This window comes from Cololabis saira, chromosome 10 (assembly GCF_033807715.1).
Source record: "Cololabis saira isolate AMF1-May2022 chromosome 10, fColSai1.1, whole genome shotgun sequence".
Classification (NCBI taxonomy): Eukaryota; Metazoa; Chordata; class Actinopteri; order Beloniformes; family Belonidae; genus Cololabis; species Cololabis saira.
In genome coordinates, this window is record NC_084596.1 from 20,768,062 (window position 1) to 20,787,906 (window position 19,845).

Consider the following 19,845-nt stretch of genomic DNA (forward strand, 5'->3'; position numbering starts at 1 on the left):
CACATTTTGTTTTTTCTGTCTAAGCATTGTTTTGGTTATCTTAAACAGTTACGCCTCAATCACCATATAATATTGCTTTGCTGACCTAATACTGAAGTTAAAATATTGTCCATTTTGATTAGGTGGCAGTGACAAAAATGTGTTTGTGCATCAGTCTACAACCTTCCTCTTGGCCTCCTACTTTCCTGCAGTTACATAGTATTCATAGCTTTGCTTTCACATGAAGATAATGGGAGGTTACAAAATATTTTCTGCCTCTACATCTTGCACTGAACTCCAGTTTCCATTTACCATCAGTTATTAATATTTTGCAGTAGAAAATGAGATCTGTATTATCCTGCCCTTTGTACATAACAAAAATATACAAATCACATGAAATAGTTTCAAATAGATTTTTATTTACTTTTGTGTTTAAAAACAGACAAAAACAAACACAAATGATTAAACTGATAAAAACAAACCTCCAGGTATCATGTCATCTGTTTTGGGCTGCATCCTATCCAAACATACAGGGCAGACACCAACTTGCATACAAACACTGAGATGAAAAGTAAACCACAAAATGAAATGTTTGCACCGTCTGTGGATGTCACATTTAGGTTTGACCTCTAATACAACAGACCTGATGAGGACATACAAAGCATGGGGATCTATTAGTGGAGAGTTGGATTACATGTCGAGACTGAAATTGCTGAGTCGTCAGAGGTTATAACATGTGGGGCAAAAGTGAGTGTTCAAGAACATCATGCATGAGTGCATTCGATTTTACGACAAGAGGAATATTGTTATCAGTAAGGTTACCTACCCACATACACACAGAGATAGTTTGTGAAGGCAGGATTTTCATATGGAAAATGTACAGTGAAATAGCAACTCCTGGACAAACGTCTTTGGAGAAAGAACTCATGAAACAGCCTCTGTATATTAAAATAGCCTTTTTACTGAGTATATTAAAAGTGATGAAGGGAAATTCTTGTGAAGGTATCCAGAAACAACTTGGTTCTGTGTAAAGATACTTCAAGTGACAACTCAAGGCGGGTACATTTGCTCACTTTTGCCAGTGATCTTGCCTACTACCGGTACCTCTTATCTTGACAAGTTTGGGATTTCACAGTCTTGTGTTAAACTACATTGTTAAATTTTTAGACAACCAAAGCTGCTGTGTTAATCTGTAGTGTGATGGAAAGACATCCCATTCTTGAACTCTCACACCGAAACTTTTTGAAGAAATACTCAAACCAAGTTGCTTTGTCTTAAAGACAAAAAAAAAAAAAAGGATGTAAACATCAAAGCTTTTTTTTTTTTATGAATGACGAACCAAATCTTCAGCTCAAATGCTCACATCTACATCTTCGATCGGCAGCATTTGCTTGCAATGCAAGTACACACATTTGTATGATTGCTTTCAGCAACATACAAATACAAGAAAAATAAAGTCGAGAATTCCATATTTCTGTCAACAGTCCATGTCAAAATGAGGTTCAATTGCACAAAACATGAAAATAATCTTCTGATAATGCATTATCAGAGAAAAAAAACAACCAAATAAACTGGTAACACATTTATACTATATTATGTACAAACAAAGATGTACGGACATCCTTCACAATAACTGAGATCTCTAAACTGTACAGATCGCTATAAGAACAGTTGCGCAAAATAAAATGTTGAAATACAGCAATACTTTTTTTTCTCCTTTTTCACAATGTACAAGTTGAATCTATACTCACAATTAAAAAAAAAAAAAAAAAATTAAAAAAAAAGAAAAGCACAAGCCCAAGAAGGCCACAAAAGTGCATGTTATCAGGTCAGTTGGAAGCCACTGGAAGGGAGAACTGGCATGAGTGAGAGAATCTAAGCTCTGATCGGGGCTCTTTCAACACTCCCAGCCACAGTGTCTTACAAGATTAATAGTTAGTGGATGGAAAACTGGAGTAAATATTTATGAATGCAGATGCACAAACACACATTCTTGAACTCATTTAGATCATTCAACTTATTAAAACATGCACACATATGCACACACTCACACACAGAAACGGATGAGAAAACTAATATCCTCACACTCCAACATTTCCCCCATCACATCATATTCAAGTAGCAACGCTTACAGAAAATACTCTGGACACTTAAAACTCAGACACTCGACATTTCAAAAAAAGGACACATTGGTCTTGCGTTTTCACACAAGATTTTTGGCCTTAAATGATCTAATTTCTGTTGAAACAAACCACTAACACTGAAAACCAACTTCAGCCAATAATAAAAAGGAATAAAATACTGCCTGGAAGTCAGCATTTCAACCCATTCTTCACTGGCAAGTGTTTTAGTCATGTGCTCAGTTCACAGTCGCCAAGGCCATCGTAGGGGCATTATCGTGTTTTACCGGTAAACGCTCTGCCGACTATGTAGGGGACTTACAAACAGTGTTCAGAGGAAAATGCTAGAGCCACAATTCCTGTAGCGTAAATAGTGGCTTAGGTGACTTAAAAACATTCAAGCATCTTCATCTCAAATGCAACCTTTTCTGACATTTTACCTTAATTAAACATTCCTCTAATCACACCACAGTTGCAGTACCGAGGTAAAAGCAGGCTAGTACAAACTGACCTACAAGATTTCATCCACCCTGTTAAGTTTGGTTGTTTTCAAGCTTCCCCCTCCCACAATGTCTAAACAAAAAGGGACAGACAAGTTTATTTTTTTCTCAAGTCTTTGATCAAGCAATTAGATGTACACCAACTCTTTCTAAGGCCACTGAATCTTATCCTTCAGAATTTTAACAGGTGCCAAAATTCTTCTGTGTCTCTGGTACTGCCCCATCTCTACTCTGAACAAAGGTACCCCTTGTATGAGCTGTAGCGCCTTCCGTCTGCACCGGCTATCCAACACGCTGAACTGGAGGAAATGATGCTGATATGGTACCGCGTAGCTGTTCTGCCTTCCTTGTTCCTTCATCTTTTTCTGGTCCACGAGAGCATCTTTAGGTTTCCTTTGGTCTTCCTTTTGACATTTCATACCCACCATTCCAAGCCAACACGCATCCTCAGTTATCTGATAACTGCCCCCCTCTTTAAAGAGAAAGGGGCCGATCCTAGTTGGCTAATGGCTAAGCAGGTACACCACCACTTCATAGGTGCACATCATGATAGCAGTGTTAGGAATCTGTCGGACGAGATGGGTGGTGAGGCCACGGTACAGCGCCCGGTAACCCTCCTCTTTGGGCACCGTCAGCAAAGTTTGAAAGAAGGAGCGGTACTTGCTGCCTTCCTCTCGTAGTCGTGTCCGTATAACTTCTGTAATTTGAGCAGAAAGAAGAAAGATATTGTTAAAAACATTGTTGTTTATCTGGATGTCAAACATATATACTCCAAGATACCTATTGATACAAATGGGAAAAAAAGGCTTGGATTATCAGTACTAATAATGCCGTCTTCTCCTGCATTTTTTCCATGGATATACACATCTTACACTTATTACCCAGTCACATTTTTTGGACACCTAAAAAAAACAATCTTGTCATAATTGTCTGCACTGTTCTAAAATTTAGAAAATAAATGTTAATCTGTTGTTTTCCTGTCGTTGTTCCTTGCACAGAATGGAAGGTCAAGCCTTTTGTTTGGTATTGGTTTTGAAATTAGAATAAATTCATAATAGTTGTGTGCGTCTACTAAATGTGCTGGCAGCATCGGTGTTTCAGCTTGTTTTCTAATCCTTTAACCCACTAAAGGCTGTATTTAGCACCCCCTACTGGGGACCTTATATAATTACAAGCCTGCTCACACAACTCCTCCACTGACTACTATTGAGTGTATTGCAAGAGGAAACTACTACTACTATTACTTATCTTCTATAATTTTAAAATCAGTTTATCTGTTTGATCTACATTTTTGTTTAAGGCTGGGCAGTTTTCATACAATTCTTCTCTGACAAAAACACCAAAACAGGATTTACATAGGTTGGCCTCCGATGCTGAAGACATGGCTCAGAGGCTGAATTTCTAATTTATTTAGCAAAAATAAATAAATCAAAAGCTTGTTTTTAAGACATTCAAGGCCTGTTTAAAATAGGTATTAGATGCCATAATAGGTCCCCTTTAAATAGAAATGGACGGGACAGAATCTTACCATGAGGATAGGCGATGGAGCTGGCACAGGTCTTTGAAGTAGCTGCTGCAAGCATCATACCAACAAAGTCTGAAGCGTCTTTGACACCCTCGTCCTCTTCGTCCATGCTCGCATGGGCTTTCGACTCCAGCAGTTTACGTTTGATACTTTCATAGATGACAAAGTGGATAACAGTCTCAGAGATGCCAGCATATGAGGCCGACATCCCTCTGTAAAAACCTCGCAGGCCGTCCATCTGGTAAACCCGCCGTACGCACTCAAATGCATTCATACGCCGCTCACCCCGGTTCCTGCAACCACAGATATTTTGTTTGGGTCAGACAACAATATAAGTTAGCAGTAAGAGAAAATCTTATTGTTGCTTCAAGAAAAATGACAACTGAAGTTCCCCACCTGGAGTCCAGCTGCATACGGGTCTTGATCAACCAGATGGGATTGGTGGCTGTGATGGCAGTGAACCCTAGGAAATTCAAAAGAAGTCAGAGATTTAGACAAAAGGCCATGAAATGAAGGAATGTCAGCTTATACTAAATATAATATATTGTGCAAGGACAGAGAGAAAGAACATCACAAAACAGGATCAAGTGACTGTTTTTATTATTATTTTACTATGACTGAAGGCCATCTTCAGCTTTCTAAAAAAATAACAAAATACAGACATCTTCATCTGTTAAATCTAAATTTTAAAAATCACTCAATGATAGAACTATAGCATGCTTTTTCAGGTGGAAAACTACTCAGGACAATTAAAAAAAAAAAAAAGTTCAGCTGCTGAAGTATCTGAAATGAAACTCGCGCAGGACAGCGACATCTTAACGTTACAAGTGCTCTATTCATTAGCTTTCTTCATGACGAAAAATAACTACCTTCAAACACTGCAAAATGAGGTCAAGTTGCAATGTCCTTTCAGGCCTTTGAGTGGCTAATTTTAACACCGATGTACAGTACATTTCTTTTCATGCTAAGAAGTTGTAAGTGGTCATGTTTGTATGTGGGTTTATCCAAACCCTGGGAAAAATGTGTGATACAAAAATAACATTTTTTTTTTACAAAGAAATCTGACATTACACAAACTCAAGTCACAACATGACAGGTCTGTGTCTGAGTTAGAGTTTCAGCCTTCCTCTTATCTAAATGGGAGAGTCAAGATAAGAAAAATGCATTCTTTGGGAGGGAGGGGCTATTCAATGAATTAGTGAGTTATTGAGTGGACACAAATTTACTAGAACCACCTGGGCGCAGAAAACAGTGTCCGGAGAAGTTTATTCAATGTAGAAATGCTCACATTTAGAGCATTAATTATTTAATAAATCCCTTATTCCAAATTGACAATAAATTCACTTTTATTGTCTGCATCTGAAGCTGAGATTACAAGTGGCTTAATGTGAAACATGTGTTATTCGTTCTCTTAAGAATGTGTGCAACCAAGGGCATTTATGCGTTTACTGGATTAATCTCCAGGTTATGATTACGGCAACAGTTAGTTTGCTTGATAGCTAAATTGCATGTCATAATGGTTAGATTTGTCACGTATGGTATACAACTAATTAATGAGTACTTTGTCTCATTAACAAATGAGGCAAGATGCCTTTAAAGTCTGGGATAAGCTGAAGAATCTCCAACAGTTCTCATAAAACAGCTAACACCAGGGGATGAGTCTAACAGGCACTTAAAGCATATCAGAGACCTAAGTGAAGGTTACTGCATGAAGAAGATAGAATTAAACAGGTCTCCAAGAGAGGAGGAAGGAACAAAAAAACAAAACAAAAAAAAATAAATAAATAAAAGAGTAAGAAGAAAACAGAGGGAAATAGAATGAAGTAGCGTCTATGGCGTGTACTCACGAGGGAGGGGCAAAGCTCCTCCAGCTCCTCCCCGCTGCAGCTAGAAGCCTGCAGATATGGGGGGCTCAGTTTGCGGGGGGTCTCCCACCCAATCACGCAGGGGTGAAAGCTTTACAGTAAAGCCCTAAAATAGACACAGGCTTTTCTGTACCACAGACACACAAGCAGCAGTCACATCCATCCCAAACCCCACCAACCACCCTGCCCAACCCACTTCTGATTAAGAAGATGGAAAGTGGGGGGTCAACCCCCCCTCCCTCCATCCTTCTATAAACTGTAATCCAAACCCTGTTCCCACCCTGTTTATTTATGATTTAATATTTTATTAAACCTCTTTAGCATTAACTTTCAGGTTTTTTTTCCCCAACTTCATCGGCTGGAATGAGGACAGTGATCAGAAACCAGCCCCAAATCAAAACTCCAGCTCGAGCTTTTGAGAGCGAGATAAAAAGTGCAAGGTCAGTTATAAAAAAGGCATAAAATTAAACTAGGGAAGTACTCTTCATAATCACTGTGCTAACATGAGTTCTTGATCAATCTACCAGAGACAGGATGAGGGAAAAGATCAAATGCAAAGCAAGTGGAAATGCTAACCTTGCCGTTGGGTGTAAAACAGCGATGGACAAAAGCGGCAATAAATGAAATAAGACAAAATAAAAGATGAATGATGGTACTTCTGTGAAACAATATAAGTACAACAATGACTATGAGTCTGTTTGCCCTAAATGGGGCAGTTATTAATGATAGAAAGATGTTATCTTATGCAGGTTTTAACTAAGCTTTCGATATCTATCTATTTCATAATAAAGAAGCCATTTGCCAAAAAAGCAATGTGGTGACCTAAGAAACGCCTTCTTAACATACACATTACGATGTGAACTAATGTGTGCACGTTTGTTTCATCCACCATTGCTGATACTATGCAAAAGTCATGGGGACAGATTGCTGTGAGTGCAATAATATATGCGTTTTTAAAAAGAAAAAAAAAAAAGATGCCAGGACAACAAAAATGATAAGATGTGGCACAATGTGAAAATGAATCTGTCAGTGGAGGTAAATATCTTTTTCTTTTAAATCTTTGTGATAAAAATCACAAAGTTATTCAATAACTGATCCATGCAAACACTTTACTTCAGAGCAACGTTTGCACGTGCATGCTGCTACACGTGTTACGATCATTCTATAGGCAAATCATGTCTTGTGCAATTTTTCCCTGAACGGTTTTGACCTACACTGAGAAACAGCTGCAGGCTTCCAGGAACGAGCCTGTAGTAATGAGAACCAGACTCTGCTCCAATTTCATGGGAAACCCTCCTTCCAGGCAAGGAGGCCGCGAAGGGCAGCGCTCTATGAGGTTAGTTTATGAAACTGTGAGAAATTATCCTGCATCAGGATTAATTTCAGATGTTCAGTCACTGAAAGTTTTGCATAAACCATATTGTGCAATATTAATAAAAAATGTTTTAAGACTTGTGTGTGATATAGTTACATAGGTAAGTGTCCAGGATTCCTTAAAATAGCTATCCTGCACTCAAATAATGAGCTCAGTTTATGCTCCATCCATTTACCAGTATTTTTTTAATAAAGACGTATGTATGCTAATACTATGCCAATGGAAAACACTATGGAACATATGAAGACAAACAACAACAACAAATGATGATCACTTAGATCATTTCTATGTCTTAAAATCATCTATTTCAGAGGTTCATACTGCTTTGTGCTATTTGTTTTTAATAATTATTTTCCAATTTAACATTACAAAGTCAACTTTCTTCAGGAAATTAAGCCACTTCAGCAGGAGAGGAACTCAAGTGTACATTTTCAGCAGTTTAGCCTACGGCCTGTCAATTTTCTTTTCATAATGAAAAGAATTGGCAGTTATGGTGATGATGAATGACGACTAAAGACAAAAATGAAAACACAGAGCTACCTTCTGTGGTCGTGACAAGGTTAGCATTTCTTTTGTGCTAATAAATATCCTCACGTGTGTCGTTACTTTACCTCAAGTGTGTTGAGGGGACTAGCTAAGAGGAAGGGAGGTGTGTGTCGGCTCTAGGCAGTAACAAAAGCTTGTCAGGAGTGTCTATAACTACACAGCAGCAGCAAAGACGACACCATAAGCAATGGTAATATCATCAGAAATGAATAACCATTATGAACTTTGATATTCATAGTTTTTTTTTTTTTTAAACACCATGGTTTTCATCATACCAGTGTAAAGAAATGGGGTGCTACCTGACGTGTCCGCCCAAGTGCCAGGCGCCCCGGTTGACCTTTGTGGGCCGTGTTCTCTTCTCTATACACACAGAGCAAAGGAGGGGGCCCAGACCACACTGTTTAAGTCACAACTGGGATGTTAAACCATTTACAGAGTCCTCTGGAGAGGACTCAAAATAAAAGAGCAAAAATAATAAAGAAAAAGGAAAAAAAAAGGGAGAGGGAGGGGCAACATGAAAGCACAACCTAAACTTTTAGGACCATTTTCTGAATAAGATAACGTATAGAGTACAATAATGGCACAGATCCCAAGAATCCAGCGTGGCATGTTTAGGTGTGAAAGTGCCTGGGTGTCTTCCCTTATCTGGTTTAATTACATGAAAATATGACACTGCTGATAAGAGGATCTGTCCCCTTAACTGTGGACATTCAACGCCACAGTGGAGCGACAAGACAATGTACAATCAGTGGGGCATGTTTGAAAAAAGCTGATCAAGTAATTAAATGACTGCTGTGAGTGTTTTTCAAGTTAAACTCAGAGGATGCGAGTAAAAAAGTAACATTATTAGTGATGCTGTTATGCAAGTTTGATCCTGAGAGTCTTAAATTGTGCTTTCTGATAAATGATCTTTAAACTTGTAATATTTCTACACATGAAACAGCTTGATAATGCCCATTTAAGACAGACATTATTATTTAGCTCTAGCATGCTTCAGGTGTGAGGGAAGGGCTGTGTCTAGGATACTTCAAATTGTGGAAATAAATGATAAGAAAAATTCAAGTTGTATGAAGACAAACTGAATAATTCTTTTAGCATGGTTTTAAATAAAACCCAGTAGTGAGATACCGCCCAGGCAGACTGAGAGACAGTCAAACAGGCAGATTAAACAAATGGTGAGTCATACAGAAGGGCAGGGGGGAGGGAGCCATCATTACCTGCCATCCCTGCAGACACCATGTGCACCTGGGTCGAGTCTGGCTCCAGCACTCCATTCAGCTTTTCTTTGGCTGTTGAATAGGCTGCAAAGTAGATTGCCCTGTGGAAAAATAAAACCATGATGAAGAAAAACAGAGGACACGATAATCTAAATATCATCAACATCACTGAAGTACAACTAATAAATGCAGATTAAAGGCCAAAACTTGGATTCATAGGAAAAGGGAAACTAGATATTTGGATGACCACTATCAACACAAGTCAACCACATTAAATAGTAAAAAAAAAATAAAAATAACTACACAATTCAAAATTGTACATGTGATCAGCCACTTAAGTTAAGACAAGGTAGTCAGTGCTGCGGAAAAGGAGGCCCTGAAAAGAATTTTGAAGTCTGACTGTGTGCATTGTACACTTTAGAAGATTATTTGGATCCTGTGATTCAAGCTGCTCTTCACAGGATTCAATCAACATTTTTGCATAATGAAATCAACCCCAGCGACCTCGACTTACCATGTTAACTTTGAACGGAAAATCATGCAAGCGCATTAATACACATGCAATGATAATTTTTTTAACGAATGATCCAGGTGGAGCAAACAGATTTACATGTTTCGCTAATGAGCACCAGCAACGTGCTCAGTGGATCATGCCTACACTTACATAAGAGGATTTTTAGATTTAAACCAACAGTGTGCCAATGTGTGATTACAACAAAAAGAATAAGTCTGCAGGCAGGCAAACCAGAGCTCGCTTTGCAGTAGAGATTGGCTAAAACAGGTGTTTTTGTTAGATTTTCTTTTGTTTAAATTAACAAATGAAACCATTTTTTTAAATTAATGTCAAATAAAGAATATTTAACAAATTAAGAAAAATCCAGGAACACTTACTGCGCAGCAACGCACATGTCAAATAAAAATACATCTATATTTGAACTTATCGGAGGTCCCGGCACCTCTAAATTTGTTAGTTGCATGAAATATGATAACGTATAGAGATGCATTTCCGACCTGGAAAACCGTGCACGAAATGTTAAATTATGCGCCAAAATCCAACACAATCAATGAGTGACGGGGGCTGGTCATCTTGCACAATCAATTATAGTTTTGTCCATCTTAGCTCTGGGTTTTAGGTACTTTAGAGAATTTCTCTCATTTCTGCAAAGAAAGCTCACATTTTTCTCTCTTAATGGCTCCTTAAATGCTTAATGAAGTTTGCTTGTGTTATATTTAGGAACATTGGCCCCACGTTTAACTGAGCATTGCATAATGATCATATTCCAGTTTTCTTGTGGGATTTTACAGGGTAAAATAACGCCACCATATTTATATATTGCTAGCTCTGCCCAACAAACCACATGAAAAATGTACCAACTTGAATTACATTTACTGTACGCCTATATTGCTCTATACCTATAGAAAACAAGAATCCTAAATTGCACCATTAAGCAGATATATGTTATATGTTGGTGAGAACCACTAATAACTTAGCTTTGATTGTCCATTGACCTTGAACAAAATAATTTTAAATCAAATTCCTAATTATACTGACACACTGAATGTGGAGTTATACCATTAGTACATATTTTTCTTGATTCTCTGTTCATCCTTAGTGCAGGATTAAAAATCACCGCTAAATACTTCAGCATAGCTGCCATTTAAGGCAGGAAAGGGCCGACTCTAAACTTCCAGGCATTTATCTTCAGACAAGCCAACCATGTCATCCAGCTGTTTCTCTGATAACTGGCAGGCTAACTAGCAGAGCTTTGTTTCAGAAAATAAACTTTGTGGACCTTTGATTTGTGATGCAACATACTCAAACTGAATAAGAATAATGAGACCAAAATTAAATATTTGTAATATGGCAATAGATGCTGATCAGCAACAAACCAGCTGAGGGAAACCGATGTATGCTTGGAGAATTAAAGCGCCGAGTCAATAATCTCTCGCTTGTAACTACATGTACAGCGCTGCACCAACCACCAGAGAGCAACATGAAGTCATCTTCTAAAGAGCCAAAGCTACAATGTGGACACTTAGGGGTTACACACCTACAGAGAGAGCCTGGGAGCAAACAGACAATCACTAAACTGATTCTATAAACAGTCATGGGGATGGAGAATTAACCATCAATGATTGGCTGGTTTCACTGGGAACACCTAAATACACACCTACACACAGACACACACGTTTATAATAGCAGGACTGACTCATGTTCTCCAACTAGCGTTGTCGCCATGCTGACAGTTAAACAGCATGGTCGGCAGAGGACACTGATACATGAAAGAATAAGCTGCAAAGTTTCACAATGTTGACCTTTGAACAGCTGGTAGGTAACTGATATTCATGTGCAGCAAAGATAACTACGGTAGGTTTGTGATTTCACATACAGAGTTTTGATTAAAGCAGAGTCTGCTTTCTTTTCTCTATTACTTCTGCTCGTTTAAACTGGTCTTTTAAAATCAGCATCTACAGCTGACACGCCACCAGCATGTCAAAGCTGGGAATGTCTCTCATTTATATCAATTTATATACTTGGGATTTGTATATCACACGTGTGATTCACCCATAAAAATGGCATATTTCTAAACATATTGGGAGAGGTAATTAAGTACAACATATTTCTATAGCTCTTCATAATTTTTGTGCACTTAAACTGACTTTACAGAAGGGGTGCAATGATTAGTCGATGTTTTGGACAAAAATCGATAATAAGAATAGTCACTGACAAATGTCATTGTTGATCATTGTCAGAAATATATATATATATATATATATATATATATATATATGTGACGGGAGTACTTTTTAAACGGAGCTGGTGACATCTACGACTACCTGATCAACTTTCCTTCGTCTTACTCTCGGGATTCTCTTCAGAAATTACAAAAGCCTTGAGTTTTGGAAATGTAGTGTTGTAAATAGACGTCATGCCCTGGATTCAACAACATTCAGCTTTGGACTCTGTCAGCAAAGGATTATTTTATCATGACTGGAAGGGTAAGTGGCACTTCATTCATTTAATTAATGGAGGCGCTAAATAAAATGGCACACCAACACAGTCAGTGCAACTAATGTAATAGGCATGTTACTTAGAACTGTGCACCACCTTGTGCATTAATTTCATACGTCTATGATAAATAGTTGTCATGCAGGTGCCTTTTTCTTTTTTTTAGGTGAGTCATTCACATAAATAACCCATATAAAAAGGCACGGATAGCGCTTGGCCGCCATTGTCACCACGTGTATTTTCCAACAGAGTGGAATCTCCCTGCCTTTCTATCTCTGGTGAGAGTTGCACATGCGCAATAGAGAACAGCGCCATGCAAACAACATGGCGGCGGCAAGTGCAACGCCACAGCAACTGGCAGTAAAGTACATTAAAATATGTATTTTTGAGTGAAGTGTCCATCTTTCATGTCTTTAATTTGTAATAAGCACGTCATTTAAATAATTCCATGCTAAATGTAAAACCGAAGAGATAAATAAGAGCCATTTAATAATGAGATTCATAATCTCAATAGTTGACTAATCGACTATCAGAATAGTCATTACTTGCAGCTCTACTTTACAGTACAAGACACAGTATCACAAATCTGGTTATTCTATGATATGGTTTACACTGCTCTGTCATCCACACTGTCCCCCAAGGAAAAGCATATTGAGGCAACATGGGGATCAGTGTCTTGCTCAAGGATGACGTTTGGGTAGGAGGAACCGGGCCCCTTAATTGATATCTGGGACTACTAACCTTGAGTCAAAACAGCCTCAAAATATTAGATAACAGGGTAACCGTATGAATTATGTCCGATGTACTGAGAGATCCCAGAACAAGGAGGATGACATATGGACATGTGATTTAGCAGTAGCTAGGTTAGAAAGGGGAATCAGACAGACACAACATAGAGACTCCATTCTTGCTGCTACAACAACAAAAGTCACATGACTCAACTGCCACAGCTGGCCAGTGACTGCTGCTGCTGCTGCTGCTTCATTCAGACTTTCATTAATCGAGTCCAAGCTGTTACACAACCCAAACCAGATAAGCTAAAAATCAGATGATCTGTTTGTTTCAACCCACATTTGAAGGACATTTCCAGAGAAATGCTATGAGTTCACTCACTTCCTTTTCTGCAGTTTAGAATTATTTCTTCAATGTATGCAACATCCCAAAGAGCAAGAAGCTTGGGAGAGGCTAAAATGATGGGATTGGGTGGGTGGGGGAGTAAATTATTCAGAGATGCCTTTATACTCTGATTCTGGTTCATGTTAGTGCTAACAAAACAGAAAAAAGGAAGGCTCAAGCCGACTGAATGTGCTCTGTGTACATTGGACGTTGTCGTGACCTTTTCTTCTAGCTTTACCAATTTAAAACACATTGAAACTTGATTTTAAATAGTTATGAGTTATAGATTAGGCTATTTTGAGTTACTTTTTGAATGCAGTTCGTCTCGCCTGAAACCTTTTGAGCCGTTCAGGGGAACCCTGGCGTCTTTTTTTTTTTTAAGATTAGATTCAACTTTATTATCATTGCACATAGTGAGGTACAGGACAACGGAATGCAGTTAGCATCTAACCGGAGGTGCTTGTGCAGTGAAATAAACGCAATGTACAGCATATACACACATATATATATACCGTATATATATATATATATATATATATATATATATATATATATATATCTCATTTCAAAAAGCTCTAGCTTAATTTATTAGAAAGCTTAAAGTAAACGAGAAACAAAAATGAATCTTTCACATACCTGGAAGGTGCCACACCTACAAGATTGGGACCCAGTCCTCTGAACAATGACCGGGCTCCCTCTTTCTCTAGAATTAACCTGCAGAAAGGGTTGAAAAAAAAAGAAGCATTTTATGTTATTCAATCCATTATATTAAATCAACAAGAAGAAAATAGTTAATCAACTAACTAACTAACTAACTAACTATTGGGCAAAGTATCATGTGAATGACTAAGTTAACTCAGCAAGATGCATAACAGTGTGACAACTAATCTGCGGGAGGAAAGACTAAAAAAAACAAAACATGAAATTCTGGATGATTACCTAGAAGCCCAAGTAAAACCCTCCATGGGGCTGTTTGTAGGATAAAAATGGGACATGAAAAATGAAACTGCATAGTTCAAACAGCAGCAACAACTTTAACTTGTCACAGCATTTTAAATCAAATGCAGGAGCCGTACAAGTGAGCTAAAGAGTCTTGGGAATACCAAAAAGACCTGAAACTCAACAAGTACTTCAAGAAGGCACAAGGTCTCTGCTAAAATACTGCATGGATGGTTTGAACGTGACTTTGGGCTGGTGGGGTTTATCGTCCTGTTATCAGGTTATCATGACCGCTCACGTGTCTCCCTTTACTCAGTTAAAGATTGTTTCCAAACTAAGCCAGTGACCTGAATCAGTGTGATCATGGTTCCACAAACACAAGAAACGGCAAAAAGTCACTCTCTCTTATATTTGCGACACTTCCAGTTTAGACAGCAAGACAGAGTACGGCCTTTCATTGACCTTTTTTTTTTAAACAGAATTTTTGCAATACATTTGTGGTCAGGTTCATAGCAAAATGTGACGATAGAAAAAAAAAATACAGTATGAAGTTAAACTGGTTCTCTCTCTCTCCCTCTCTTTTTTTTTTTAAATAGGTCAAACTCATAATTCAACTTTGCTCCACAATATCAAGGCCTTCACCTCACAGCATGCTGACCCACTTTTGGCTCTTGTATTGGTTATCCTCTTTCTCTGGAGCTCGCCCCTCTTCTGCCCTGCTCCAATACCATCCGTGTTCTATTTCTGCAAATGGCTGCTTGAATCAAGGACAACGCAAGGACTGGTTTGCACTGGCAAAAGACCAACGTTAAACCGAAACGCACGCCTGGATCACATGCAACTGCTCAAAACAAGACACGTCCAGTATTATTAAACAAAATCCTGAGGAATCCCTGTTAACAGACCGACTGTAAACGTCCCTGATTACTGTGAAAAACAATCCGAACAAATCTGTTTAAGTCAAAGCAATATAAGAGACAAATTTTAGTGAACTACTTTGGTGCCAAAGAAGTCTCCGAACTGATAACATCAGCAATGTCAATATTCAGCCAAACATTTGTAATTTGCTTGATGATTAAAGGAGGTGCTTGACCATGGAAAATTCCACACAAGCTTCTGCATTTTGCAATATATTTAACCCTGCATGACAAGCTCTCTGACGCCCAGAGAAAAAGCAAGCCAAACAACAAGAGCAAAGCTTTAAAATGTTTATTTGAAAGCTGCTTATACCCAAGTGATCAACATCAATTACAAATATCCTGCAACAGAGGCTTCCCATTTCAAAGGAAAGGAAATGACAAAAATAAAAACCAGCTCTGAATTCCCCTATTTGTCACTGTCACTTTATTTTTCTGATAACTTCCCAATATTTTCATGAGAAAAGGAATTACATTGTATCTACATGTAAATTGCTGTGGTTTCCCCAGTAGGTGTTTGGAGAAAGTATTGAATAACTATTGACATCCATTTATAAATGTTAGTGATGAAAAAAAATGTTAGTGATTGGAAAAATAAATAGATAAAAATCTGAAGCAGCTGTCTTTTTTTTTTCTTTTGTCAAAAAACAGTTGTGTGGCAACATGTACACCAAGAGGGAAAGACATAAGCAACTGTCTTAGAAATGTAATTGTAAAATAGTCAAAACAGTTGCCACTTGTCTCAGGACTGGACGTCCCAGCAAACTGACCCCAAAGTCAAAACTGTCCAATGAGAGATCAATAGGATCGGATTATCTACATTACCGGTACATTTTACACAAAAAGCACATGGTTAAAAGAGGGAAAACACATGTTTGCGTAACTGTAAAAATCAATGATGTTTGTCAACTTTTTCAAAACCTGGTCAGTTGATAAATAAAAAGTTAAAACACGAGTTAACCTCATTAAAGCACAGAAAAAGGACACAAAAGGAAATTAAGCGGACATAGTGATAGAAATAAAAGGTTTCCTGTTGGAAAGGAATCCCAAATCAGCCAAAAACAAACATGAAGACAACATTCTCCTTACTTGAGACAGTGCAGAGGCCCCGGAGGAGAAACACGGGCAACGCTGGCTCCGTTGACAGCGCTGAGCTGAACTTCAGAGACGTAAAGTGTAATGGAAGAGGACTGCAGTCTGGTCTTTACCACTTCCAGGGGACAAGTTAAAATAGCGCCCACAGTGCCACCACATCTACGAGAGAAGATGAAAGTGATAAGGGAAAAGGTAGCAAAAAACAGGGAATGGTACCAAAGCATAACAAAGAGTGGAGCAGGATCATGGGTGGAATGTAAAAAATGAAGTTTTGTTAAAACCTTCCAATAATACAAACAATGGAACCAATTATTTTATTTTATTCTTTTATTTTTTTTCAAAAAACACATCAGCATACTTAACTTGTGTTGTGATGAACAAAAAAAAACCCAAAAAGTGTCTAAGAGTGGCTTCAATTATTGAGCAGCAAGTTGACCGCACTGAACTGAAAGTGTACCACCTTTCTCATGTTTCCATGGATTAAAAGAAAGCTTTAACATGAAATGTTTACTTTTACCTTTAGTCTACTCATTGAACTCATGGATACTGTAAATATTAACATGTTTGGTCCCCAATAAACAAATATACATGTGATTAAACTGCTCAGCATGTCAACAAACTAAAGAAAGTCTAATTCCCAAAAAAATGAATATTTCAGTTATCTAGTACAGATGGCTAGTGCTGTTGTTCTCCACTAGTATCATCTATTAACACATCCATTTGATAAACCCGAGGCTAGCTAATTTCCTATCAAAACAATGCTTTTTTTACACTGCCAGACATTAACAGGAGGGAAGTAAAATAACTTAACAAATTCTCCTGGCATTGCGATAGACTGGTGACCTATCCAGGGTGTAGCCCTGCCTAATAAACTGATATAGATCATAGATGGATAAAGTCATCCGCATGTGTTCTAATGTAAATAAAACGATTAACATATTGGACCCGCCCCCCTATATTTCTCAAAGTTGTCTTGCTGCAAGTCTTTTCTGGCTTCTGCACTTTTATGTCATTTTAATGTGACTGAGGATGAACCCGTGATCCCAGTCAGTGGTTAAATTAGTCAGAGACTGTTGTCATTTAGAGAATCTCTGAGTTAGCAGTCCAAGACAATCAATATTTCAGTTCAACAACACTTTATTAATCCCTGAAGAGAATTATATAATGTGGAGCATTGTACAATATGGAAAAGCAAGTAATTCAGCAGGAAATACAGCCACTTCAGTGAAATTAACATTATGTGTGCACTTTTGATGTTACTTTTTCTTTGGGAAGCAGCTGCCAGACATTGCTCATTTAATATGCAAGATGTTCTAAAAAAAAGTCAAGAATATCCAGAACACCAAAAATGATTTAGCTGACATCATTTACCATAATGCAGAGCTAAAAGGAGTTTAGCAAGTAAAATGTCCAGCTGCTGAGCAGTAAATTATGAAGAGGCAAAAAGATATCCATTACCTTGTTTATATCAGGGACCTATGCCTCTGACAGCAGGATTAGACTTTTGATACAGACACGGGTCGAAATATGTCATGTCATTGTGGCCGTGTTATAGATAGAGCTGAACTACCTGAGAAACTGAATATATGGTATTGGCAATATGATTCCAAAAATCAAAAAGTTTGTACTGTGAACAGGATCAACTATTAAAACTGGGGCATGCTGCTTAAAAATCCAATATTTCACGGGACTTTACATACAAAATGTTGTTTATGACCATTCATATTTGGAAATAACCTTTTAAATTGATATCTAACTTTTCTCTTTTGGTTACATATGGAAGAGGACATACCGTAGTCAAATAATATCAATGATCTATGGGTTTTGTAAAAAACGCGAGCTGTGGCCTTGCAGTTTTGTGACTTCCTCTCGTCCAGGCCTCTTTTACAGTAGCACCAGCTATATTTACCTTTCAAAACACCAACCTACATTCATAGTCACAGTTAACGCTGACCCTTGGCCTACTTTCTATGCTTACTGTTGCTTGTGCAACTCTCAGAGCGGCCGAGGTGCCAGCACTATGCTGAGGCCTCTTTGGGGAAAAGCAAAGTAAAAATTTTCCTATTCCAGATTGTGAAGCAGTTGTGTTTACTCGAGTGTTTCACAACAAAGATAACAGTTGCCCTGTTGATCAGATTTTCTATTTGGACAACATGTGTTTGATGAACAGATGAAAGACAACATGAAATAGGGGTTAAAGATGGTTGGTTAAATTTCATGCCGACTTGTTTGTTCAAAACAAACAAACAATTCACCATTTATTCGATGATTTACTTATAAACCAATATTATAGACAGTCCAGTCGGGGACCTTGGGATTTCTGACATCATGCCCTTCAGCTTTAAGCTGTACAAGGAGAGATCTTATCTGTGATCAGCTTTCACCAGTAACACACAATAGGTACGTGACACCGATTGTTAACATTTCAGGTGTCAGGTGAAGATTATCGGCAGCGTTGAGCTGCAAAACACAGTTAAACCTGAATTATGGAGTTAAATCCACGCAGAGCCTACGCCGTAGGGTACGGCGTAGGGTACGCGGCGACGCGCACCGTAGACTCTGCGTTGGTGTACGCGGAACCAAAAATCAGGCGAAAAAAGAATCAGCAAGGAGACAGACGCAAATTAACCCGGAAATGGATTCCACGTACCATCAAAATAAAAGCACCGACTGACGTAGAGAGGGTAAAACATGTCAGTGATACAATTACATCTAAATTGATATAGTCACACGAGTCTCTGAAGTAATACACACAACGTATGTGCGTTTTTATTTACGTATTTTTTTATTATTTTTTAACTGCACCCAAAAACCATTTTATTTTTAAGCTGTAACCGGAAGTTCAGCTCGTGTATCTATCTTTAACTGAATGGACCCTAAAGCAAATAACTGCAATATGCAAGTAGGGAAAAAATGCCTTTTGGCTTTTTTGCGTGGCTAAATCAGGCTCGCAACTCGTGTTCCGAGTAGAAACCGTGCATGTCGCAATGAAACTAATTATAAAACGTGTTATGTGACTCACCCTCCGGCGAACAAATGAACCAATGTGTCCCTTTGGCTCATGGTGTCGCATGCTCTGCCGGGCGGGCTCGGCCTGGGCAGAGTCCAACACGGCTACGGTCCGCTCCGTCTGCCCGGGGGGAGGATGCAAGCACGTCCACGGACAGCTAAGTGAGCGAAGACCCAAGGAAAGGGGCGAGTCTCTGATGATTCAGACTGCAGTGGGCCGATAAAACCCCCCCCTTGCAAAGCGCCTTGGCTCTATCCCCCCTTGGAGATCTTCTGTCTTCAGCGAAGAAACTGCAGAGCTTTTGCAGCACTGCGAGCGTAGTGGCACTAATATTTATCCACTCCGACGAACGGTTATATAGCACATCCGCGGCTTTGACTTGATTGTCTGCTCTGCTTTCATCACTGCAGCAGAGGGGAAGGAGGCAGAGCTCATAGTATTTACTGGCCTGTCATAGGCTGGAAAGAAGCGCTCCCATTGGTCAGCTGGCCCTCTGACGTCACAGCAACGCCGCCCTGGCCATGTAGTGTTCACGTGCTCGACATTGAATGAATCAGGACTGCATTATTGAATGTAGCCTGTGAAGGGAGACCATCTTGACACAGTTCATTATATAAGTATTAGAACCAGC

At 38.6% G+C, this 19,845-nt stretch overlaps 1 protein-coding gene across 1 annotated transcript; it reads right to left on the minus strand.

Moving 5' to 3' along the window:
• Window positions 1–378: 378 nt before the first annotated feature.
• Window positions 379–19,613, minus strand: LOC133452571 (solute carrier family 25 member 36-A-like). The gene is made up of 7 exons (XM_061731973.1): window positions 19,227–19,613; window positions 16,199–16,363; window positions 13,890–13,967; window positions 9,128–9,228; window positions 4,521–4,587; window positions 4,128–4,417; window positions 379–3,296 (listed from the first exon to the last, which is right to left on the minus strand). Exons 1-7 carry the CDS (start codon window positions 19,265–19,267, stop codon window positions 3,103–3,105), a joined length of 936 nt encoding a protein of 311 aa, XP_061587957.1. The 5' UTR covers window positions 19,268–19,613; the 3' UTR covers window positions 379–3,102.
• Between the last annotated feature and the right edge of the window lie 232 nt (window positions 19,614–19,845).